The sequence below is a fragment of the Carcharhinus amblyrhynchos genome, unplaced genomic scaffold (assembly GCF_965287045.1).
Source record: "Carcharhinus amblyrhynchos unplaced genomic scaffold, sCarAmb.v2.hapA scaffold_96, whole genome shotgun sequence".
NCBI classification, from domain to species: Eukaryota; Metazoa; Chordata; class Chondrichthyes; order Carcharhiniformes; family Carcharhinidae; genus Carcharhinus; species Carcharhinus amblyrhynchos.
In genome coordinates, this window is record NW_027649836.1 from 682,126 (window position 1) to 708,618 (window position 26,493).

Genomic DNA, 26,493 nt, shown 5'->3' on the forward strand with positions numbered 1-26,493 from the left:
CAGAGCGTCAGAGAAGGAGCCAAGAGTGACAGTGTCTGGATTGTGTCATCCTTATGCCAATGGAAGATGAAGTGCTGGAGCTGGGAGACCTGGAGGCTGGGTGGGCAATCACTGATGGTGAGATGGGTTGTGGATCCAGAGAGAGTGAGTGAGTGAGTGATGGGCACAGGAGAGGCTCTGCTGCTGAGTCCAAAACCTGGTGCTTGTGTGTTCACCATTGGTCAGATGGAGCTCTGGGTTAGGAACAGTCTCCAGGACATGTTGGGATGTGCATTACCCTCTAACAATCTTCACTCTCTCACAGATCAACAGCTGTGGTGAGTGGGAGACGGGTGTGCACCTCTGAAGATGAGGAGGGATTGTCAGAGGATGGATTGTCATATTATTCCCCATAACATCCACCAGAGCAGATACTGTCTCACACGAGTAGCAAAGGGGTTACAATCTGGCAGCACAGGACAGCACACACAAACCCGAGCAGCTGATGGAGGCAGCAATAGCTGAGTTCACTCACACTCTTGAGGGGAGAGGGCAGAGCCAGCTTGTGGAAGGTGAAATGTGACTGGAATCTTTAACAATGCAGCAGATACTGGAGTTGCAGTGTAAGGTATTTTAACATCCGGTGGAGTTTCCAAAGGCTGTGTGTATCCATACACAAAGGATGGAGGAGTCAATCCAGACCAGCAGTGTTACCATGTCTCAGGTATGAGCACAAATAACATCCTCCACAGAGAGATTGGTGACCTTCATGGAGAGTCACATCCAGCCTATCACCCACAGGAAATACACATGAGCTGCATGTTCTCACCACCTCCAGGAGCTCTGTGGGACACGGGCTGTGGGAGGGGTGGGAAAATGTACCTGGAGTCACTGTCAGGACTTCCCAGCTGAACAGGGAGGGTCCAGTTTGACCTGAATGGATAGAGGAGCGGCTGCCTGCAGCATTTGGGGGCTCCTCTCAGGATGCCCCTGGTGTGGGCAGTGGGTCCTCTTCTGCTCCGACTGTAACAGAAACACCTCATGAAGCTGTGATCACGGAAACAACTCCAGTATCTGTGCAGAGGATTCACATTCGGCTGGATCCTTCCAGGACTCAGGAAATCTGAGGACAAAGGCCACTGTCATCGAAATTCCCAGAGGAGAGAGATAAAGATCCTGCCTGTAGCTCAGGGGAAAGTGCAGGGATGGGGGTGATTGTCATGGTGGGGTTGCTGCCTTGGGTTTCACAGGGTTATACTTTGTTGTTACCGGTCACTTTGTTATGTTTGTATTTTCAGTAGATTCAGAGATGGAACATCACTAAATAAATCCTTCACCATATTACTGGGTCTTTAACAGTTCACTGGGAATGTGAGATGGGAAATACAGCACTGAATGAGCTCAATACAATTCCAATGTCTTTGTTTCATGTAGTGACGGCTCCAGGGAAATTATAAAACATTCACAGAAACAGTAACAGTGCTGGAGATGGTGGGAGATTTATTACACTGAATGGCTGTGTGAGTTAAGGTCCATGGAGAACATGTCTGTATTACTGAATCTCCATCCTCCCTGACACATATCCCATGTCCCTGGCCTGTGGTCCATGGGATTCCTCATCATGAAGCATCTGGTCAACATTGTATTGCATCACACTCTGTTCAAAGCTTCTCCACTCTAACTCCAGGTTGTAGAGAACACAGCACAACACCAGGACATTGAGACCCTCGCTGGGTATATTGAATAGTTCCACCAGATCTATCTTTAGAAACCCTCCGGCCTGCTCAATGGTCACTCTAGGTGCCCTGTCGTAGCTGTTGTGTTTCTCCTCTGTAACTGAGTTTGGGTTACACACAGGCACAATTACTCAATCCTTCAGTGGGTAGAGCTGGTCTTCATTTTTTCATGGGATGATGGTGTTACAGGGAATGCCAACACTTGTAGTCCCTTCCCAATTGCCCTTGAGAAGGGGGTGGTGAGCCATCTTCCTAAATTCTGCAGCCACCTGGTACAATGCCATTCGGAAAGGACATCCAGGATTATGATCCCACAGTAGTGATGGCAATGCAATACTTTCCAAGTCAGCATGGTGTGTGGCTTGGAAAGGAATCTGAAGCTGGTTGATGTTCCATTCTTCTGATATCTTTGCCCATCTCGGTGATAATTAGTACACATTTAGAACATGCTGTCTCAGGAAATTTGGTGAGTTGCTACAATCCACCTTGTATGTGATACACACTGCTGGCACTGTGTGTCAGTGATGGAGAGAGTCAGTGTTTAATTTGGTGGATGGCCTGCTGATCCATTCAGCTCCTCTGACACGGATGAGCATCTTGAATATTTCTGAAGCTGCACTCATTCCAGTAAGATGAGCAAATCCCATCACACTGCTGACTTGTGCCTTGTTGGTGGAGAACAAGCATTTGGGAGACAGGAGGTGAGTTGCTCATCTCTGAATTCCCAGGCTGTGATCTACCCTTGGAGCCACAGTGTTTACAGTTCACTGTCTGTTCAATGGTCCCTGTGCACCCCCACCACTCAGGATGTTGATGGTCGAGGATTCAGTGATGGTGCTGCCATTCAATGTAAAGGGAATGTGGTTAGATTGCCTTCTGTTTGAGATGATCCTCTCCTGGCACACAACATACTGACACAAACTTGTTATTTATCAGGTTAAGCCCGAATGGTCTTCAGCCCCCGAGCTCCAATGAAAAGTCATCCAGATTCGAAGGGTTCACTGTTCTCTCTCCACAGAAGCTGTCAGGATGCTGGGATTTTCCAGCATTTTCTGTTTTGTTCAGGTCTTGCTGTTTACGGACATGGACTGCTTCAGTATCTGAGGAATTGTGAACAGTACTGAGCATTGTACAATCATTAGTGAGCATCCTCTCTCTGACCTTATAATGGAAGGAAGGACATTGATAAAGCAATTGAAGGTGGTTGGGCTTCGGACATCACCCTGAGGAACTCCTGCAGTGATGATCATGAGGCACTGGAAGGATTCCACATTTTCTGATGATCAAGAGCAGACTGATGGAGTAGTAATTCACCAGATTGGATTTGTCCTGCTTTGTTCCCCATTGTCCGGTAGATCCAGTGTTGTAGCTGTACTGGAACAGCTTGGCTCGGGGAATGGCTAGTTATGGAACACAATTCTTCAGTACCATTGCTGGGGTACTGCCAGGCTGGCAGATTTTACAGTACACAGTGCCTTCAGTCATTTCTTTACCTCACATACAGTGAATCAAACTGATATCTGTAATGCTGGGGACCTCAGGAGGAGGCTGAGATTAATCATTCTACTCAGCACTTCTGGCTGAAGGTGGCTGCTAATGTTTCAGCCTCGTTGTTTGTACTGATGGTCTGGGTTCCCTCATCAGTAACGATGGGATTCTTGTGGCTTGTTTCTGGAATCATAGAATTCCCAGAGTACAGAAGGAGGCCATTGGGCCCATCGAGTCTGCACCAATTTTTTGAAAGATTATCTTACCCAGGTCCTGTCTCTAAAACTCCTCATATATGGCCCACTGATCCCCCTAACCTATACATCCTCAGAGTGCTTGGGACAACTTAGCACAGCCAATCAACTGAACCCGCATATCTTTGGACTGTGGATGGAAATCAGAGCAGCCAGAGGAAACCCACACAGATACAACGAGAATGTGCAAACTCCACACGTACAGTCACCCAAAGTCGGAATTGAACCCTGGTCCCTGGCGCTGTGAGGCAGCAGTGCTGACCACTGTGCCACCGTGTCACCTAATGTTAGCGGCATGTCCAACATTTGTTCCATGTCTAACACTATTTATGAGTGAATATGGCAGGACTGCAGATCTCTGATCTGATCCAGAGCTCGGTCTATCATATGCTGCTTCCTCTCTCTGGGCTGCAAGTGGCCGTATGCTGGAGCTTCACCAGGTTCACATCTCATTTTTAGATACGCCCGAGTCTAATTTGTTAATATATGTAAAGACAATTAGCCACAGTAACACTACTGATTGCTGGGAAAAGCCACTGTAAGCTTCCTCTAACTGAAAGAGTCCAGTTCACCCACTCCTGTCTGTCTCACAGATAACTTCATATCCATGCTGCCATTGTCTGTTTTATTTCATGGTCTTTAATTTTACTGCCAAGCTGGTTATGTGTCTATTAACAGTGGACAGTGTTTCTAACACGAATATTGATAGCTATGGGACTTGTAGTATCATTATTTGTGTTATTAAAAACACTGCCCATTATTAATAGGGATATAATTCTGACTATTCTGTACTGTGATTATTACCATTGACAGCTGAGCTGAGCCTTCAGCTCATTAATTCACCAGTACATAAGATACAGGAACAGAATTAGGCCATTCAGCCCATCGGGCCCATTCCGCCATTCGATCATGGCTGATACGCTCCTCATCCCCATTTTCCTGCCATCTCCCCATAACCCTTCAACCCATTACCGATTAAAAATCTGTCTAAATCCTTTGTAAGTTTACCCACCGCACTTTGGGGTAGTGAATTCCACAGATTCAGAACCCTTTGGGAGAAGTAGTTTCTCCTCAACTCTGTTTGAAATTTGCTGCCCCTTATCCTAAAATGTGGATTTCTCATCCTAGAATGTCCCACCAGCGGAAGCTACTTTATCCATACCTTTTATCAGCTTCTATATTTCAATCTGATCTCCCCTCATTCTTCTAAATCCCAGAGAGTCTGAACCTAAACTGTTCAATCTCTCTTCATACGACAAACCCCTCACCTCTGGAATCAATCTAATGAACCTCCTCTGAACTGCCTCCAATTCCACTACATCTTTAATCAAATAAGGGAACCAAAACTGTGCACAATACTCCAGGTGGGGCCTCACCTTGTATCGCTGCAACAATACCTTCTTACTTTAATATTTTATTCCTTTCATTCACATTCACTTCCTTTACTATCTGCTGTAGCTACGTGCTAGTTTACTGGGACTCATGAACGAGGACATCCACATTCCTCTGCACTGCAGCACCCTGAAGTCTCTCCCCATTTGGATAATAAGTCACTCTGCCATTTCTCCAACCGAAATGCACGACCTCACACTTACCCACATTAAAGTCCATCTGCCCGATTTTGGCCCACTCTCCTCACCTATCCATATCCATTCTTATTTCCTCATTGCAACTTACTGTCCCGCCTCCTGGGGTATAAGAATGATGAAACAAATTGCTATCACTGGTTTGCCTACTGGTGAAAACCACCTGTCCACCTCTCAAAGTATGTTTTTGTTCAATTGTTCATGGATAGGGGTGTCACTGGCAAGACCAGCGCATGTTACCGACTGCTACAGGCCCCTCGGGGATGTGAGGGTAATTAGCGATGGGCAATGAATGCCGGTCTAACCAGCAATGTCCACACCCTGCACCCACATTTGCTGCAGATTGGCTCAAAAACCCATCAGCAGCAAACATGGGAAAGAAACGGCCTGTGATTGGAGGAGCAGCTCCATACAGATTCTTCCATTCAAACTGAACTGTGTGACTGAGACTCTGGAAACTCGCTCCGGGGGCCGCACTGAGGGGCTTCGAGGGTCACATTCACCCCTTGGTCCACACGTTGGACAACCCTGGGCTAGAGCATGTGTTTGATGAGTGAGGAACAATTTATGTGTTTGGAAAGAGAGCAAACACCATCAGGGAATGAGTGAAGAAGAGAGTGGAGACATCCAGGTCTTACCATCCTTATTCAGTCCTCAATTCAAAATCATTCTTAACCCAGCCCTGAATATATTCAATGACTCTGCCTCCACTAGTCTCCAGAGAAGAGAATTCCACTGACCAGCAACCATCTAAAAAATAAATTCTCCTCATCTCAGTCTTAAGGGACTGACAATTACATTTGAAAATCTGTCCCCTTGTCCTGGACAAAAAGAAACAGCCTCTCAGCAACTCCTCTGTTTCATCTCCTCAATGCGATCACCTTTTAATCTTCTGAACTTTCACACATTTTGCTCCAATCTGCTGAAATTTTCCTGATAAAATAAACCTCTCCATCCCAGGAATCAGCCGAGTGAACTTTCTCTGAACTGGTTCTAATACAATTCTATCCTTTTTTACGTAAGTAGCTCAACACTATACACATTACTCCAGTTGTGTTCTAATGAAGGACGTGTAAAACTGCAGCAAAACCTTCTTACTCTTACCTTCCATTCCTATTGCAATAAGAATGTTAAGAAACAGGAGCAGGAATCATCCATTCTGTCCTTCAAATCCACTCCATCATTCAATGTGACCATGGCTGATCCTCTGCTTCAACACCATTTCCAACATTATCCCTGCATTCCTTGATTCACCAGCATTCTAATGGGAAATAAATACCCCTCATCTCAGCCTAAATAACTGTCCCTTATTCTCAGACTGTGTCCCAGGTTTCAGACCCTCCAGTAAGGGGAAACATCCTTTCTGCATCTGGCCTATTGAACGCTATAAAATAGTGTAGGTTTGAATAAGTTCAGCTATCATTCTTCTAAAGGCCTGAGAATAAAGTGTTTTTGTTCCTCAGAGGACAACCCATCTGTCCCTGGACCTATTTTAATGAACCTTCTTTACATGCCAAGTACATCTTTGCTTCAGTCAGGAGACCAAAACTGTCCACAATTCTCCAGGTTGGTCTCAGCAAGGCTGCAGATAATTACAGGAAGACATCTTTTTCCTCAACTCAAATCCTCTTAGAATAATGACTAACATACCATTTGTTATCTTAACTGCTCTCATCTTTGCTTTCAGTGCCTCATGAACTAGAACATCAAAATATCTTTGGAGATGTCTTCATGTCTGTTTTTCCTACACAATTAGATAACTTCACATTTTTCCACCTTTAGTCCAGCTGGTAAACATCTGTCCACTCTCTGGGCCTCTGCACATCCCCTTCAAACATCATTGCATCCTTCTCACAATTCAGATTTCCACATGGTTTTCTATTATTCACACATTTGGAAATATTATATTTGATCCCCACATCCATATCATTGATACAGATTCTGAATAACAGCCGTACTCCACTAGTTCAAGGTCGTCAATCCAAAAACAGGTAATTCTCTCACAGCACCAGGTTGAAGTACATCAGGTTTATTTGGAAGCAAACACCACTAACTTGCTACCAAATAAACCTGCTGGACTTTAACCTGCTGTTGTGACACTTCTTACTGTGTTTGTCCCAGTCCAACGCCGGCATCTCCACATCATAACCCAAAAATAACCCATTTATTCCAACTCCTTGTTTCTGTCCACTAACCAGTTCTCAATCCATGCTGGTATATTGCTCCCAATCCCATATGCTCCAATTTTCTTTAATAACCTCTTGTGTGTGAATCATCCAACTACAGAATCCCTCGTGTAGGAGGTCGTCATTCCACCTATCGAGACACTCTGACGGAGTATCTTACCAAGGTCCGCTCTCCATAACCTCACAAATTTACAAGGGCTAATCCACCTAATCTACACATCTTGGGAAACTAAAGACAATTTTATCATGCTGAATCCATCTACCGTGCATATCCTTGGAGTGTGGGAGGAAACCGGAGCTCCCAGAGGAAACACACACTGACATGGGGAGAATGTAGAAACTCCACACAGTCACCCAAGGCTGGAATTGAACCCGGGCCCCTGGCTGTGATACAATAATGTTAACCACTGTGTCACCGTGCCAGCCTTTCATAAATCCATGTTGGTCCTGTCTAATCCTGCCATTAATTACGAAGTGTTTTGTTCTCACTTCCTTTATTATAGATTATTATAGGATCTTCCATACTCTCACTGTCAGACTAATAGACCTGCAGCTGCCCGGTTTCCTGTAACTCCGCATATGTTGCTAATCCTCCTAACCTACACATCTTGGACACTAATGGGCAATTTAACATGGCCAATCCACCTAACCTGCACATTTTTTGGACTGTGGGAGGGAACAGGAGCAGCCGGAGGAAACCCACACAGACACAGGGAGAATGTGCAAACTCCACAGACAGTCGCCCAAGGCTGGAATGAATCCGGGTCCCTGACGCTGTGAGGCAGCAGTGCCAATCCCGGTGCCACATCTTCACTTAATCTAATACAATCCTTGAATTAGCAATGGCTGGAACACTTCTGCTGCTGTTTTCAAATGAAAGGAATCTATTTTTGTTGGAAACGCCACACATTTACACATCACCATGTCTAAAACAGCTTGTTTTTTGATTGGCACTGGAACGTGCTTCTCCAAGAAACTGCTTGAATACATTCTGTGAACTAATCTTCTATTCAACTTTTTACAATCTGAGCGATTTATACAATAAATGGAAGAACCCATAGGAACACTGACCTACAGAGGGATCTGTGTGTACAAGTCTACAGATCCCAAAAATGGTAACACAGGTGGACGAGGTGGTCAAAAAGGCAGACAGCATGCTTATCTTCATTGACTGGGGCATCGAGTATAAAAGTTAGCAAGTTATGTTACAGCTGTATGAAACTTTAGTTGGCCACATGTGAATATTGCTTGCTGTTCTGTTCACCTCACTACCAGAAGGATGGGGATGCTTTGGAGAGGGTGTAAAGAAGGTTCACCAGATCGTTGCCTGGCCATGGAGGGTTGTTATGAGGAGAGATTGTATAAACACGGATTGTTTTCAGAACAAAAAGGGAGGCTGAGGGGTGACCTGATGGAGGTGAACACAATTATGAGGGGCATCGACATGGTGGATAGTCAGAGACTTTTCTCCAGGGTGGGATGGTCAACTACAAGAGGGCACAGGATGATGGTGAGAGGGGCAAAGTTTAGGGGAGATGTGTGGGGAAAGTTTTCACAGAGAGTGGTGGGGTGTGGAATGCACTGCCAATGGAGGTGGTGGAAGCAGACATGTTACCAACATTCAACATACATCTTATAGTTTCCTTGAACAGTGTGTGTTGGAGCCGACGAGGGAGCGAGCTATCTTGGATCTGGTGCTATGTAATGAGGCGGGTAGAATTAGGGACCTTGCGGTGAAGGATCCTCTTGGGGAGAGTGATCATTGTATGGTGGAGTTTCTGGTGCAGATGGAGGAGGAGAAAGTGGGTTCCCGGACACGCGTCCTTTGTTTGAACAGAGGGGAGTACGGTAGGATGAGAGAAGAATTGGCGAATGTGGACTGGGGGAGCGCGTTGGAAGGTAGGTCTGCTGAGGAGCAGTGGAGGATCTTTAAGGAGATCTTTCTTGGTGCTCAGCAGAAATTTATTCCGATGGTAAAAAAGGACTGTAGGAGGAGAGGTAATAAGCTGTGGATAACGAAGGAGGTGAAGGAAAGTGTTAAATCAAAAGCGGAGGCATTTAGAGTAGCTAAGAGTAGTGGGCGAGAAGAGGATTGGGAGAGGTTTAAATGTCAACAAAGATTGACAAAGAAGTTGATAAAGAAGGGTAGGAGAAACTATGAAGCTGGGCTAGCGCTTAATATAAAAAAGGATAGCAAGAGTTTTTATAAATATATAAAAAGGAAGAGGCTGGCTAGGGTGAACGTTGGACCCTTAGAGGATGAGGGGGGGGGACTTAGTGGTAGGGGATGGGGAAATGGCTGAGGTCTTGAATAACTTTTTTGTTTTGGTCTTCACGGAGGAAGACGTGAATAATTTGCCGGGTGTTAGCGATGGAAAGATGGTAGGACTGGAGGGCCTGAATGACATTACTGTTACTAGAGAGGCGGTGCTCGACAGACTGGAGGGACTGATTGTGGACAAGTCCCCAGGACCAGATGGAATGCATCTGAGGGTTCTGAAAGAAATGGCGGAGGTGATAGTGGATGCCTTGGTGGTTATTTTCCAAACGTCGCTGGATTCCAGGGAAGTGCCGGAAGATTGGCAAATGTGAGGTTGTCCTCTTTGGTAGGAATTATGGTAGGAAAGACTATTACTTACGTGGCGAAAAACTGCAGCAGGCGACGGTGCAGAGGGACCTCGGGGTCCTTGTGCATGAGTCGCAAAAACCCAGCCTGCAGGTGCAGCAGGTGGTCAGGAAGGCGAATGGGATGCTGGCCTTCATAGCGAGGGGGATAGAATATAAAAGTAGGGAGGTCTTGCTGCAGCTGTATAGGGCATTGGTGAGGCCCCAGCTGGAGTACTGTGTGCAGTTTTGGTCGCCGCACTTACGCAAGGATATTTTGGCCTTGGAGGGAGTGCAGAGGAGGTTTACTAGGCTGATACCGGAGTTGAGGTGGTTGACCTATGAGGAGAGGCTGAATAAACTAGGCTTGTACTTGTTAGAGTTTAGAAGAATGAGGGGAGATCTCATTGAGACGTATAAGATGATGAATGGGATGGATAGGATAGAGGTGGAGAGATTCTTCACGCTCAGAAAGGACAGTAGGACTAGGGGGCACAGCCTCAAGATAAAGGGGGGGCGGTTTAGAACGGAGTTGTGGAGAAACTTCTTCACTCAAAGGGTGGTGAATCTCTGGAATTCTCTGCCCGTTGAGGTGGTGGAGGCTGCCTCGCTAAATATTTTTAAGATGCGGGTTAATAGGTTTTTGATAAGAGAAGGGATTAAGGGTTATGGGGAGAGGGCGGGAATGTGGAACTGAGCCACGACAGATCAGCCATGATCTTATTGAATGGCGGGGCAGGCTCGAGGGGCTAGATGGCCTACTCCTGCTCCTATTTCTTATGTTCTTATGGACACAGGAACAGGAGACGAACAGATGAATAGAAACCACGTATGGGCAGTAAGGACTGGGTCTGAATAAGGATTAGGAGTTAGGCTTGGTGGGCCGAAGGGCCTGTTACTGTGTTCTGTGGCTCTTTGTTCTTCTTCATGGATGAAGATTAAAATCACTCGTGATTATTGCAGTTTGTGTTTACACGACCCCATTATTTTTCCTGTGGACTGTGTCGGAGATTCTCAATATTGTTAGGGGCCTATAAATGATTCCCACAAGTGATCTTTTAACTTTGTTAATTCTTATCTTTACCCAAACTGATTCTGCATCTTGATCATTGGAACTAAGTTCACCTCTCGCTGCTGTACTGTCATCTGTTACTAACAGCGAGACTCCACCACCATGTTCTGTCCTCCATTTACTGTCATCTATTCACTCTGTCCCCTTTCACAAATCAATGGATGCTGTGTCCGGGGAGAGCTGTACACATCTGAGGAGGAGGAGAGAACCTCAGAGGGTGAACCATAACATTATTCCCCCACACCCTCAACATAAGGATCTGTGGGACTGACATCCCATTGCTCAGGGATCAGAGAGAGAAGCAACAGGAGTCAGAGGAAAAACAATTTTCCTTATTCATAACTGACACCAATAGTAATGGGCAGTGTTTTTATACAAATACCAGTGGTGAAATTATATTGTTGAATATTCAGTTATTATAAACACAATCTCACACAGTCTGCTACTTACTCCAGTTTCTGTATTTTACAGTCCGGATTCCTCAGAGCCACAGACAGCCGTTTCACTCCTGAATCTCCCAGATTATTGTAACCCAGATTCAGATCTATCAGTGAGCGGTTTGTACTGAGAGCAGAGGCCAGGTCCTCGGCACAAGAATCAGTGAGATCATTACCATTCAGACTGGAGATCAGAGAGAGAAAAATAACAGGAATCAGGGTAAATCCACAGTGTTTTTAAGAATAAGATCATTAACAATAATAATATACAGCGCGGGACATTCAAGAAACACAATTTCAGTTCATACAGAAGGCAAAATTATATTAATGCTGTAAATCTGAAATATGAATAAATATGTTGGAAACTCTCATCAGGTCAGGCAATATCTGTGAAGAGAGAAACAGATTTAGTTTCAGTTTAATTAGCTAAAATTAGAACTTGGAAGTAGCAGTGAATTAAATTGTTTGAAGTGACAGGGAGCTGGGGATGGGCGGGTGACAAGGAAAGAATAAAATGGAAGTGTCGGAGTGATTAAATGATAAAAAGGATGATGGTGAAAGGGAAGAGCTCAGGATTCCCATGTCCTTACCCTGAGTCACAGGGAGGGACATGGGATGGTCAGTGGCTCAGGAATGGAGTGTGTGGTGGGGTTGAAGACGATGAGAGAGAAACCTTTTTCACACTGCCAGTGGTTCGGGTCTGGAATTACAGCTGGGAAGTGTGGTGGAGGGAGGCTGTATCGAAACAGTCAGAAAGGAATTAGATGATTATTTGAATAGAAACAATGAGCGAGGGTACGAGAAAAAGGCTGGAGAATGACACACATTCCTAATGCTAATTTGGTGAGCTAGTACAGACTCAATGGGCCAAATGGCCTCATTGTGAACCGTAACAATTCTGTGAAGATAATGGTTGGAAATGTATCGATATTTCAGCTGGAAGTTGGTGATGTTGCCGTGTGGACAGTGTTAGTAACCATAGTCCCCAATGAAATATTAATATTTCTCTCCAATAGAGAGACACAATTAGTTAAATGTAGCTTCAGGGTGACAGGTCTCCTCCTCCAGTCCTGAGGGAACAGAACCTCCCTCCAAACCGATATAGCCTTGAGAATTTCCAGGGAAGTGTCAGTGAATTGGGTTTAATCTGCCTTCTGCCTTTGTTCATTAACCAGGGCTCCCTCACTGCTCCCTTCAGAGCCTTTAAAAGTGCTGCTGGCTGCCTTTAAATCTGGTGCCAGCTTTGCCTGAATGGGATCTTCCCATGCAGCCAGTGGTTAAACTCTGGAATGACCAGAGCCCCGGAATAGATCACCAAACTTAAAAGAATGGGTCAAAGTACAGTAGGTGCAGTAGATGTTCATCTGTGATGAAAGAGTGTGAGAGTGTGTAAGAGTTCTGAACTGAACATATACGGACAAGGAGGCATTTGTCTTTACAGACCCAGCCTTAGACCGGTAAGAGGAGTAGCCCCCCCCCACGTGAAGATCAGGATGTTGAAATGGGTGTGGAGAAAGATGCCTGGAGTGTGATGTTCAGATGTGAGTAAGATCGAACCTGAGTGGACAGTGTTCGTAGCCACAGTCCTCAATGAAATATCTGTATTTCTCTCCAATAGAGAGAGACAATTTGTTACATGGAGCTTCAGGGACAAAACTTAGTAAACGTGGGGCACTGGGAGGAGTTGGGACTCCATGAACCCCCACAGCCGATACGAGGACCAAACCCTCAACATTAGCATCATTCCACATCACACTCCAGACACCAAACCAACTGAACTAACCAACCCCACACAGAACCAGAACGGACACATTAATATCTGACAGGTTAGGGGAATCCGTCCACTCAGGCAGCACAGGCACAATCACAGAATTGTTACAGAGCAGAAGGAGGCCATTCGGCCCATTGTGTCTGCACTGACTCTCCGAATGAGCAACTCACTAAGTGTCATTCCCTCACCTTCCCCCAAAACCGTGTGTATTCCAGAGCTTAACCACTGGCTGCAGGGGAAGATCCCATTCAGGCAAAGCTGGCACCAGATTTAAAGGCAGCCAGCAGCACTTTTAAAGGCTCTGAAGGGAGCAGTGAGGGAGCCCTGGTTAATGAACAAAGGGCTGAAATGGCAGAAGGCAGATTAAACCCAATTCACTGACACTTCTCTGGAAATTCTCAAGGCTATATCGGTTTGGAGGGAGGTTCTGTTCCCTCAGGACTGGAGGAGGAGACCTGTCACATCAACACAAGCAAGTCTGGATAGAAACTGCCGAGGGCCAGAGCAGGCAGCACGTGGCTGCAGTGAGGCAAAAGGATCAATAACCTGATATGTTCTGACAAGGTGAGCGTTAAACTTACAGGCTGATATGTGAATAAGGATGGAAGAGAAATTGTGGAAAGAACATCTCCACCCAGACACTGGCAATGTCCAAACAGCAGCATCAATCTTCAGGAACATGTCAGCCTCTCTGTGAAGGGTTCCGGTCAGTCAGAGATGACTGCTGTACTGCCCACACTGAGTGACCATCCTGGTGGGCCCATGATGGGCAGTCTGGCAGCACCATAGGCTTGTGTGTGTCTTTGATGGGTGAGTAACAATGGAAATTTATGTGCTTGTAGAAGAGGGCACAGAGCGACAGAGAAGGAGCCAAGAGTGACAGTGTCTGGATTGTGTTATCCTTATGCCAATGGAAGATGAAGTGCTGGAGCTGGGAGACCTGGAGGCTGGGTGGGCAATCACTGATGGTGAGATGGGTTGTGGATCCAGAGAGAGTGAGTGAGTGAGTGATGGGCACAGGAGAGGCTCTGCTGCTGAGTCCAAAACCTGGTGTTTGTGTGTTCACCATTGGTCAGATGGAGCTCTGGGTTAGGATCAGTCTCCAGGACATGTTGGGATGTGCATTACCCTCTAACATTCTTCACTCTCTCACAGATCAACAGCTGTGGTGAGCGGGAGACGGGTGTGCACCTCTGAAGATGAGGAGGGGTTGTTAGAGGATGGATTGTCATATTATTCCCCATAACATCCGCCAGAGCAGATACTGTCTCACACGAGTAGCAAAGGGGTTACAATCTGGCAGCACAGGACAGCACACACAAACCCGAGCAGCTGATGGAGGCAGCAATAGCTGAGTTCACTCACACTCTTGAGGGGAGAGGGCAGAGCCAGCTTGTGGAAGGTGAAATGTGACTGGAATATTTAACAATGCAGCAGATACTGGAGCTGCAGTGTAAGGTATTTTAACATCCGGTGGAGTTTCCAAAGGCTGTGTGTATCCATACACAAAGGATGGAGGAGTCAATCCAGACCAGCAGTGTTACCATGTCTCAGGTATGAACACAAATAATATCCTCCACAGAGAGATTGGTGACCTTCATGGAGAGTCACATCCAGCATATCACCCACAGCAAATACACATGAGCTGCATGTTCTCACCACCTCCAGGAGCTCTGTGGGACACGGGCTGTGGGAGGGATGGGAAAATGTACCTGGAGTCACTGTCAGGACTTCCCAGCTGAACAGGGAGGGTCCAGTTTGTCCTGAATGGATAGAGGAGCGGCTGCCTGCAGCATTTGGGAGCCCCTCTCAGGATGCCCCTGGTGTGGGCAGTGGGTCCCCTTCTGCTCCGACTGTGACACAAGCTCGGTTTATCGTATGCTGTATCCACTCTCTGGTCTGGTGGCCGTGTGCTGGAGCTTCACCAGGTTTACACCTCATTTTTAGATAAACCGAAAGTCGTATATGTAACACGGTACTGATTGCTGGGGAAAGCCATTGTCAGCTTCCTATAAATGAGAAGGTACAGTTCACCTCTCCTGCCTGTTTCCTGTCACTCAGATAACTTCATATCCAGGCTGCCTTTGTCTCTTATTTCAGAGTCTCCAACTTTGCTCCCAAGCTTATTATGTGTTTACTAATAGCAGATAGTGTTTTTAATAACACGAATACTGATAGTAATGGTATATTTAGTATCATTATTTGTGTTCTTAAAAACAATGTCCATTATTAATAGGAACATGATTCAGACTATTCTGCACTGTGATTATTGCCATTTCCAGCTGAGCCGTGCCTTGAACTGCTGGGCGGTAAGCTCTGGAATTCTCTTCATAACCCTCCCCACCTCCATCTCTGCATTCTCTTTTAAGATGCTCCTTAAGCTCCGTTTAATATAAATTTGAGAGTGGATCCCTCGGGATAAAACTCATCAGAATTCCATGTAGTTTGTAATCTGCCTTACCAATATACAGCAGTTTTCTATGTTTAATTAAACTGAGAAGCTGACAGACAGAAACATCTATAATCTGAATGACAAATTAAACTAAATTAAACATGTCACCAGCCATATCTGGTAATTCTATAAACATTTAATTGTTTTGTCCATCTTTTTTATTCTCATGAATGGTTTTGAGAATAATTATAAATGATTAGTTAAATCTTTCACTCCTGAATCTCGCAGTTTATTGTAACTGAGGTTCAGACACATCACTGACTGGTTTGTACTGAGAGCAGAGGTGAGAATATCTGAGGCTGTTACTCTCGAAACTGGAGATCAGAGAGAGAAAGATTTCAGGAATCAGAGTGAATCCGTGGTGTTTAACACAAATACTGACAGGAATGATGTGGAATGGTTATTAATGACACTATTACTGACACTGATAATAATTTACAGTGTTAGACATCCACTGATTATTAACACAATCTCACACAGTCTGATACTTACTCCAGTTTCTGTATTTCACATCCTGGATTCTTCAGAGCCACAGAGAATAGTTTCACTCCTGAATCTCCCACTTTATTGCCACCCAGACTAAATGGAGAAAGTGAGAAACACATTAAATTCAGATTAATGTTCAGCAGGAGAAATAGCTGGGTCTATCTTTGTGTCAGAAACTTAGCACCAATGGTGAACTGATTTAAGTTACGATATCTTACCCAAGTTGATCTTTCTCTACACCCTAGCTATGACTGTAACACTACATTCTGGACTCTTTCCTTTCCTTCTCTTTGTACGGTAAGCTTTGGCACTAATAAATGTGACAATAATAAATCAAATAATATCAAACCCTTTCTGTTGAATGGAAAAGGCAACAGTCAGCATTGAAAAATGATGAACAATTCACTCTCACTGGTTTGCCAACTGGGGAAACCACTTTTACACCTCTCAAAATGTACATTTTGTTTAATTGTCCGTGGGATATGGGTGTCACTGATGAGACCAGCATTTATTTCCCACTGCTAATGGCCCCTAGAGCAGGAGATAACAAAGAACAAAGAACAACCCAGCACGGGAAACAGGCCCTTCGGCCCAATGAGCCCGCGCCGCCGCATCACCCTACACCTATTCTACCCTGCGTGTCTACGAATGGAACCCCTAACTTAGCCAGATTCAGGGGAGAATAGTGTCAATTTGGTAAAACCAATCAGCCTAAGAGCACATCTTTGGGGTGTGGGAGGAAACCGGAGCACCCGGAGGAAACCCACGCAGACACGGGGAGAATGTGCAAACTCCCACAGACACAGGCCCAAATCCATGTATCTGCACAGCTAGCAGTGCTAGTCACTGAGCCGTTGCGGCGCCCGTCTACCGGTCCAGGATCAAGCACACACACCGACACGAAGTACTAGGCCACTCCCGGAACTTCCAAGAGCAGCCCACGCACGACCCACCGTGTGCATGCCCCTCGTTTGACAACAAGGTGGACCGACACCTGCGGAGTGAAAAGTCAAAAACGTTAATCACAAGCCTGCCTTTCCGGTGTCTCCTGAGGTTCTAACCTTATTTAATAACTCCTACCATAACCCTCCATCCTCGTTTCACTCATGTGCCTATCTAACTGAATCTTAAACGAGTCCAACGTTCCCGCCTCCACCACCCCACTCGGTAGCGCGTTCCATACCCCCACAACTCTCTGCATAAAGAACCTTCCTCTCACATCCAAATTATACCTCTCCCCCCTCACTCTTAAATCATGGCCTCTTGTATTTGTTACCAATCTAGGGAGCAGTCTCTCACTATTGACTCTATCTATTCCCTTCAGTATCTTATATACCTCTATCATGTCCCCCCTCAATCTCCGTCTTTCCAAGGAGAATAGTCCCAGTTTCTCCAACCTTTCCTCGTAACCCAGTCCCCTCCATACCAGGCAACATCCTGGTAAACCTCCTCTGCACCCTTTCCAGAGCCTCCACGTCCTTCCGGTAGTAAGGTGACCAGAACTGGACGCAGTACTCCAAATGCGGTCTAACCAACGTTCTATACAACTGAAGCATTAGACGGCAGCTTTTAAACTCTATCCCCCTTCCTATAAAGGCTAACATCCCATAAGCCTTCCTGACAACATTCTCCACTTGTGTCACAACCTTCATGGATTTGTGAACCTGCACTCCCGGGTCCCTCTGTATTTCTATACTCCTAATTTGCCTACCTTTAATCACATAGCTCCTCTCTGCATTATTCCTTCCAAAATGCATCACCTCGCATTTGTCAGGATTAAATTCCATCTGCCACCTATCTGCCCACTGCACCAACCTATCTATATCCTGTTGTATCACCTGACAATCCAGTTCAGTACCCGCCAACCCTGCCATCTTGGTGTCATCAGCAAACTTGCTGATCACACCACCTACGCTCTCTTCCAAGTCGTTTATGTAGACTACAAAGAGGAGAGGTCGCTGTACTGAGCCCTGCGGCACACCACTGGTCACTGGCCTCCAGCTGGACAAAGTCCCCTCCACAACTACCCTCTGTCTCCTATTTCCCAGCCAGTTCTCAATCCACCTAGCTACCTGGCCTCGTATCCCATGCGCCTTAACCTTTTCTACCAGCCTACCATGAGGGACTTTGTCAAACGCCTTACTGAAATCCATATAGATGACATCAACGGCTCTCCCATCGTCAACCGTTTTTGTCACCTCCTCAAAGAATTCCACCAGATTCGTAAGGCAAGACCTCCCTCTAACAAAGCCATGTTGCGTATCCCTAATCAGATCGCAATGCTCCAAATGCTCATACATCCTACCCCTAAGTATTTTTTCCATTAACTTCCCGACCACCGACGTCAAACTCACTGGCCTATAATTCCCAGGGTTATCCCTACTACCTTTTTTGAACAGCGGTACCACATTTGCTACCCTCCAGTCTTCTGGGACCTCACCTGTGTCCAAAGAAGAGACAAAGATTTGCGCCAGAGGCCCAGCAATTTCATCTTTCACCTCCCTAAGCAGCCTGGGATAAATACCATCAGGCCCCGGAGCTTTATCAGTCCTTACGCTACCTAAAAGCCCTAGCACTTCCTCTCTCGTAATAACTATATCCTGCAACTGAACCTCCGCTCCCTCCAAGAGACCGCACGATTCCGAACCCCTCTCCTCCGTGAATACCGACGCAAAGTATTCATTCAGGAGCTCCCCCATTCCCTCCGACTCAATACATATCTCCCCACTTTTGTCCCTAAGAGGACCAATTTTCCCTCTAACTACTCTCTTGCCTCTAATATAGGAATAAAATGCCTTTGGATTTTCCTTAATCCTACCAGCCAAAGCCATCTCATGCCCTCTCTTCTCCCTTCTAATTCCCCTTTTTAGCTCCCTCCTACTCTCTCTATATTCCTCCAGCGCACTCTCTGTACCCAGTCGTTTCGACCTAACATACGCCTCCCTCTTCTTCCTGACCAAGTCTTCAGTACCCCCTGTAATCCACGGCTCTCTAATCCTACCTTTCCCATCCTTCCGCTTAACCGGAACATACCTCCCCTGCAACCATTTCATTTTGCCTTTAAAAGCCTCCCACTTGCCAACCGTGGACTTTCCAGCTAACAGTCCCTCCTAATCAGTGTCCTGCAGCTCCCTCCTAATCCTGCTATAGCTGGCCTTTCCCCAGTTCAGCACACTCCCGTTCGGCCGGCACTCGTCCCTTTCCATTTTTATCCTAAAGTAGACGGACTTGTGGTCACTGTTCGCCACATGTTCGCCTACCTCTACCTCACCCACCTGCCCCGGCTCATTACCCAACACTAAATCCAGTATAGCCCCTCCCCTAGTCGGACTAGTTACATACTGTTCTAGAGACCCTTCCAAAATACATTTCACAAACTCCTCTCCCTCCATACCCCCAGCTCTAGGCCCCCTCCAATTCACTCCAGGAAGATTAAAGTCACCCACTACAACCACTCTATTCTCCCTGCACCTGTCCAAAATGCCCCTGCAAATACCTTCCTCCACCGACCTCGGGCTGTTGGGTGGCCTATAGTACACCCCTAGCAACGTAATCTCTTCCTTTTTATTCCTCAACTCCACCCACAGCGACTCAATCCCTATCTCTTCCATATCGCCCTCCCTCTGCACCACTGTGATGTTTTCCTTGACTAACAGTGCCACCCCTCCACCTCTCTTCAACCCTCCTCTGTCACACCTAAAACACCTGTACCCAGGAACATTCAGCTGCCAGTCCTGCCCTTCCCGTAACCATGCCTCCATTACAGCCACCACATCCAACTGCCTCACACACATCAAGGCCCTAAGCTCATCCGTTTTCCCTGTCACACTCCTAGCATTGAAACAGACACAGTTCAACCCACAAGTGTCCCTCGGAACCACCTTCTCCCTGATACTTCTCCTTTCACCCGACTCTCTCCCAGCCACCTCCCCACCTCCCCACCATATTAGTTTAAACCCTTCATAAACACCCCAGCTAACCTCCCCGCTAAGACATTAGCTCCCCTCCCATTCAAATCCTCCCCACCCCATATCCTGTGAACAAGAAAGTAATTTTAAACATGTCCCACATTCTGGTCTCATTTCCTGATCATCAGAATTACCCTCCTGAATCTCACTGACCCTGCTACGTTTCCGGAAATTCAAATCATTTCTGCTGTTACAGAAACCCAGGATTTTATGAGAATTGTAGATTTTACGGAGAGTTAAATGGTAAAGCTGTGAGAGTGGATCCCTCTTAGTGCCTCTTAACTATTGACATTGTATCATCTATCTCAGTTTGTTGGAGTGGATGAAGGGAGGGCCAGGAGCCAATAACCACAACCTAAAAGAGTGGGTCTATCTAATGTAGTCAAGTCTGTGGCTCCAGCCTGGAGCAGTGCTGTTAAACTTAGCTGATTGTCAGAGGGTCAGTTAATCATTTAACTACTCTGAGGCGGCCCACACTGAGTTCAAAAGGGAAATGGTGAATCTAATAGTGAGACAGAGGAAAACTAAATCCATTGGTTGGTAAACAAAAAATGCTGTTTGCCACTGGCTTTATATTGCTGTGAATTGGAGGAAACAACAGAAAGGGTCAATGATGGTTCTGCTGTTGATGTGGTGTACACGGATATTCAAAAATCAACTGATGCAGTGACACAACAGACTTGTGACATAAACTCATTAAATAAATGGGAAAGTATTAATGTGGATACAAAATTGGATGAATAAAGAGTAATGGATATTTTCCAGGCTGGAGGATGTCTGTAGTGGAGAATCCTAGCGGTCAGTATTGGGATTCCTGCTTTTCCCTGATATATATGAATGATCTCGGTGTTTACAGTCTTGGGGAAAATTTCAAAGTTTGTTAGTCACAGAAATTTTTTGAGGCATCAGAAACTGTGAGGAGGGGAGCTTGGGACTGAAAAACAGACCATGGTGGAGTGTACAGATAGGAGGCAGATTAAGTTCAATGCAGAGACAGGTGAGGTGAGACTTTCAGGAAACATGTACATGAGGAAGCAATATAAAATAATCGGTAGAATTGTTAATGGATTGCAGGATCAGAGGGACTGGACGTATATGTACATCGATCATTGCTGTTAGCAGGGTAAGTGTAGGTAGCAGTTAATAAAGAATACAGTATCTTGGGCTTCACTGTTATGAAATAGTTTATGTTTGTGGGTATCAGATAATAATCCCTGAGTTTAAGTTTAATTTGTGTTTCTGTGCTTGTGAGCTCAGAAAGGGCCAAAACTTTAATTTCACTTCATGTTAAACAAAGCTGCCTGCCTGGTTTCACTTTAAACTGTCCCTGCATTTTAATTTAAGGGTTACAATACTGTAAGAGTTATCGAGGTTAAGAAAATGGTTGTTTATATTCAGAGACCCACAGTGAATGATAGAAACACTGAGTTTCAGTTGTAACCAGTTAACCCAAGAAACAAGACGGTGTTCACAGAGGCTGCCAGGAGAGGCAGGGCAATGCAGGGATTCAGAAAGCAGAACCCAAAATTTAAATCACCATCAGAAACCAAGAAGGAAAAGAGGAGTGTCAGGAAGATAGAAGTCAAAGTGACAATAAAACCTGAATCTGAACAAGCTACTGCTCCCAAAGTTAAAGAGAGGAGCAGAGAGAGGCTCCCAGTTACAGACAGAGCTGCTAAATGCGGACATGGTAAAGATTGCTCACGAGTATCCAGACATCTGATATCATCCTAAAGTTGGTGACACCTTCATACAGCCAAGAGGAGCTGTGTACTGCTGGCCTGGCTGAGTATGGAGGAATACTAAAAGGAAACATTGAAATATTGGAGGGGGATCCTTTGTGAAGGCATCTGAGAGGAAGTGTTGTTTGGGGAAGGATTCCAAAGGCTTTTTTTTTTCTAGAGCGGAGTTTGTAGAGTGGAAGCAAGAATCCCAGTGAGACAAGTTTTCTCACATTGTTACAAACATTTGGGGGGATTTGAAGAAGAATCCACTAAGTTACTTTGGGCGGCATCTGTCACTTGGTTTCAGAGATAGAACATAGAACACTACAGCACAACCAGGCCCTCTGGCCCACTAGTTGCGCCGATGACATCTATAACCTACCAAGCCATAGAACTATCTGTAAATCCCAATCCTATTAAATCCCATATACTCATCCAGAAGTCTCTTAAAAGACCCCAGCGAGTTTGCCTCTACCATCATCGACGGCAGCCGATTCCATTCACTCACCACCCTCTGAGTGAAAAACTTACCCCTAACATCTCCTCTGTACTTTCCTCCCCGCACCTTAAACCTGTGTCCTCTCGTAGCAACCATTTCAGCCCTGGGAAATAGCCTCTGAGAATCCACCCTATCTATTCCTCTCAACATTTTATAAACCTCTAGTCAGGTCGCCTCTCAACCTTCGTCTCTCCAGGGAGAAGAGTCCCAGCTCCCTCAACCTATCTTCATAAGGCATGCCTCCCAGTCCAGGCAACATCCTTGTAAATCTCCTCTGCAACCTCCCAATAGCTTCCACATCTTTCCTATAGTGAGGTGACCAGAACTGCACACAGTACTCCAAGTGGGGTCTGACAAGGGTCTTATAAAGTTGCAGCATTACCTCCCGACTCCTAAACTCAATCCCTCGGTTAATGAAGGCCAGTACACCATACGGCTTCTTGACCACATCCTCCACCTGCGAGGCCGATTTAAGAGTCCTATGGACCCGGACCCCAAGATCCTTCTGCTCCTCAACACTGCTAAGACTCCTGCCCTTGATATTGTATTCCTTCATCCCATTGGTCCTGCCAAAGTGGATCACTACACATTTATCCGCGTTGAAGTCCATCTGCCACTTCTCTGCCCAGTCTTGCATCCTATCTATGTCACGCTGCAACTTCTGACATCCCTCCAAACTATCCACAACACCACCAACCTTCGTATCGTCTGCGAACTTACTAACCCATCCCTCCACTTCCTCATCCAGGTCATTTATGAAAATGACAAACAGCAAGGGTCCTAGAACAAATCCCTGGGGCACTCCACTGGTGACTGACCTCCATGCAGAAAAAGACCCATCCACAACCACTCTCTGCCTTCTGCAGGCAAGCCAGTTCTGGATCCACAAAGCCAAAGCCCCTTGGATCCCATGCCCTCTCACCTTCTCAAGAAGTCTTGCATGGGGGACCTTATCAAACGCCTTGCTGAAGTCCATGTAAACCACGTCCACCGCTCTTCCTTCGTCAATGTGTTCAGTCACATTTTCAAAGAACTCAACTAGGCTCGTAAGGCACGACCTGCCCTTGACAAAACCATGCTGACTATTTCTGATCATTCTAAACTTCTCTAAATGCTCATAAATCTTGTCCCTCAGAATCCTCTCCATCAACTTACCAACCACTGAGGTCAGACTCACCGGTCGGTAATTTCCCGGGCTATCCCTGTTCCCTTTCTTGAAAATAGGAACCACATCTGCAATCCTCCGATCCTCCGGAACCTCTCCCATCTCCATCGACGACACAAAGATCATTGCCAGGGGCTCTGCAATCACTTCCCTCACCTTCCACAGTAACCTGGGGTACATCCCATCTGGTCCCGGCGACTTGTCTATCTTGATAGAGTTTAAAAGTTCCAACACATCCTCTTTCTTAATATCCACATACTCAATCTTTTCAGACTGCCACAAACCTATAGTACAACCTCCCAGATCACTTTCCACCGTGAATACCGAGGCAAAGTACTCATTAAGCACCTCTGCCATGTCTCCCGGTTCCACACAGACCTTTCCCCCTTCACCTTTTATCGGTCCTATCCCTTCACTTCTCATCCTTTTACTTTTCACATATTTATAGAAGGCCTTGGGATTCTCCTTAATCTTACCCACCAAGGCCTTCTCATGACCCCTTCTGGCTCTCCTAATTTCTTTTTTAAGCTCCTTTCTACAATCCTTATACTCCTCAAGATCCTTAACATCTCCTAGCTCTCTGAACCTTTTATACACCTTTCCTTTCTTCCTGACCAGGTTCATCACAGCCTTCGTGCACCACGGTTCCCGCAACCTACCAAAACCTCCTTGTCTCATCGGATCGTTGTCGTGCAGAGCTCCGGTCAAACATTCCTTGAATATCCGCCACCTTCCTTCAGTACTTTTCCCCAAGAACACCTCCTTCCAGTTTATTCGTCCAATTATCTGCCTGATGTCTTCGTATCTCCCCTTACTCCAGACAAACACCTTCCTAGCCTGCCTGATCCTATCTCGTTCCAATGCTATCGTGAAGGAGATAGAATTATGATCTCCATCCCCGAGATGCTCTCCTACCGAGAGATCCCACACCTGTCCTGGTTCATTAGCCAGCACCAGGTCAAGTACAGCCTCTCCTCCCGTAGGCTTATCCACGTGCTGTGTCAGGAACCCCTCCTGAACACACCTAACAAACTCCTCCCCATCCAAACCCCTTACCCTAGGGATATTCCAGTCGATGTTTGGGAAATTAAAGTCTCCCATCACGACAACTCTGTTATTTCTACATCTCTCTAAGATCTGTTTCCCTATCTGCACCTCAACTTCCCTGTCACTATTGGGCGGCCTATAGAATACACCCAGCAAAGTTATCGACCCTTTGCTGTTCCTAACTTCCACCCACAGAGACTCTGTAGATATTCCCTCCACGGCATCCTCCTTCTCTGCAGCCATGACACTGTCCCTGATCAACAGTGCCACTCCACCACCTCTTCTGCCACCCTCCCTGTCCTTCCTGAAGCATCTGAATCCTGGCACCTGAAGTACCCAGTCCTGTCCCTGAGACATCCAAGTCTCCGTAATGGCCACCACATCACATTCCCAAGCAGCAATCCACGCCCTAAGCTCATCTACTTTATTCACTACACTCCTGGTGTTAAAATAGACACACCTCAGACCCTCGGTCTGGGCACTTCCCTTCTCCATCACCCGTCTAACCTCCTTCTCATACTGTCTACAGTCCTTCCCTACCCGGGAGCTAACCTCCTCACTCTCAGTCTCCTCATCTCTATTCCCTCCCCCCAACCTTTCTAGTTTAAATTCCCCCCAGTAGCCCTAGCCAACCTTCCCACCAAGATATTGGTCCCCCTGGGATTCAAGTGCCACCTGTCCTTACTGAACAGGTCACACCTACACGGATGGTGTATCTGACCATGGGTGGCTTGTTGGTTTACACTGACTGTGTACTTACTGACAGCATTACAGCATAAGATCTATTCTGTAACTCATGTCATCCTTACAGATCTGCAGACATCTGTGAAGTTAGATGGGTGAAGTAGTGGGGCACTGTAGTTTTTTCTTAACAAAGGTTTTAGTCTTTTGTTAAAAGTTAATCGACTACTTTGTTATTCTGTTCATCTCCATTTCTAAATAATAAAACAATGAATAAAAGTCACGATTTACTAAGCCGGAGTTCTGCTCTTAGGCCTGACTGTCCAGAAATCAGCTGGGATCATAACATTGTCAATAGGGGCATCGAGTACAAGAGCAAGGAGGCTGTGCCAAATCTGAAAAAAGATCTCACTGCACAGTGTCATACTTTAGGAAGGCTTAGAACACATTGGAGAGAGTGCTGAAGATGTTTACAAGATTGGCTACAAGGATGTGAAACTTAAATCACGAGGATCGATTGGAGAGGTTGTTCTCCTTGGAAGGAAGAATGCTAAGAGGAGATTTGAAATGTTCAAAATAGTGATGGTGCTGGACAGAGCAGGTAGCAAATCAACATTTGCTGTTTGGACAAGGACCAACAACACGATTTAAATTGATTTGCAAAAGATGCAAATACAGTGTGAAAAAAACTATTTTTAAACAGAGTGAGTGGTTCAGGTTTTATGAGGCTGCAGTGAGAGAGAAAACTGGTGGGCTGCTGTAACCGAACAGGGAGGTTTTTACATAACTGCCCACTGTAAAGTTTAATACAAGACTGAACTTCCACTTCAACCCTGACTGATGTCACCGGTGATCACATGAATTATAAAGGGACACTGTCCGATATAATACACACCAACTATAATACATGAGAGAGGCAGCGTATAGAAAAATAATCCTGATAATAATGAGCTACAAACTGTAAGCTGTACTGAACACAGAAACAATTTTTTTCTAGCATCATACAGAATCAGATGGTTTTTGTTGGGAGAGTGAAATATTTATTTTTAAATTTTGTAGGGAGGCCTTTACACCTCTAATTATTTAAAATGTATCCCAATAACGCTTTCATTCACTCAAGGAATGTGATCATCGCTGGTGTTGCCAACATTTATTGCCCATGGCTATTTATCCACGAGAATCTGCCTTCTTGAAATGATGTAGTTTTATCAGAGAATCATCGATTTATTACAGGTTCAGAATGAGGCCAATCGGCCCATCATGTCTGCAGCTGCTCTGAAATGAACATTATTACTTTACACCATTCTCCCACACTTTCTCTGTGACCACTGGACATTGTTTCCCTCTCGACTTCCTCA

General features: G+C 45.7%; 1 protein-coding gene across 1 annotated transcript in view; it reads right to left on the reverse strand.

Moving 5' to 3' along the window:
- Window positions 1-873: 873 nt before the first annotated feature.
- LOC145338095 (NACHT, LRR and PYD domains-containing protein 3-like) overlaps window positions 874-26,493 on the reverse strand; it is a 29,871-nt gene continuing 4,251 nt past the window's right edge. Inside the window, exons 3-5 of the mRNA XM_080182880.1 lie at window positions 16,058-16,144; window positions 15,828-15,879; window positions 874-1,002 (exon numbers count right to left, since the gene is read on the reverse strand). Of these exons, the coding sequence (XP_080039006.1) occupies window positions 874-1,002; window positions 15,828-15,879; window positions 16,058-16,144 (268 nt within the window). The remainder of the gene's footprint in view (window positions 1,003-15,827; window positions 15,880-16,057; window positions 16,145-26,493) is intronic.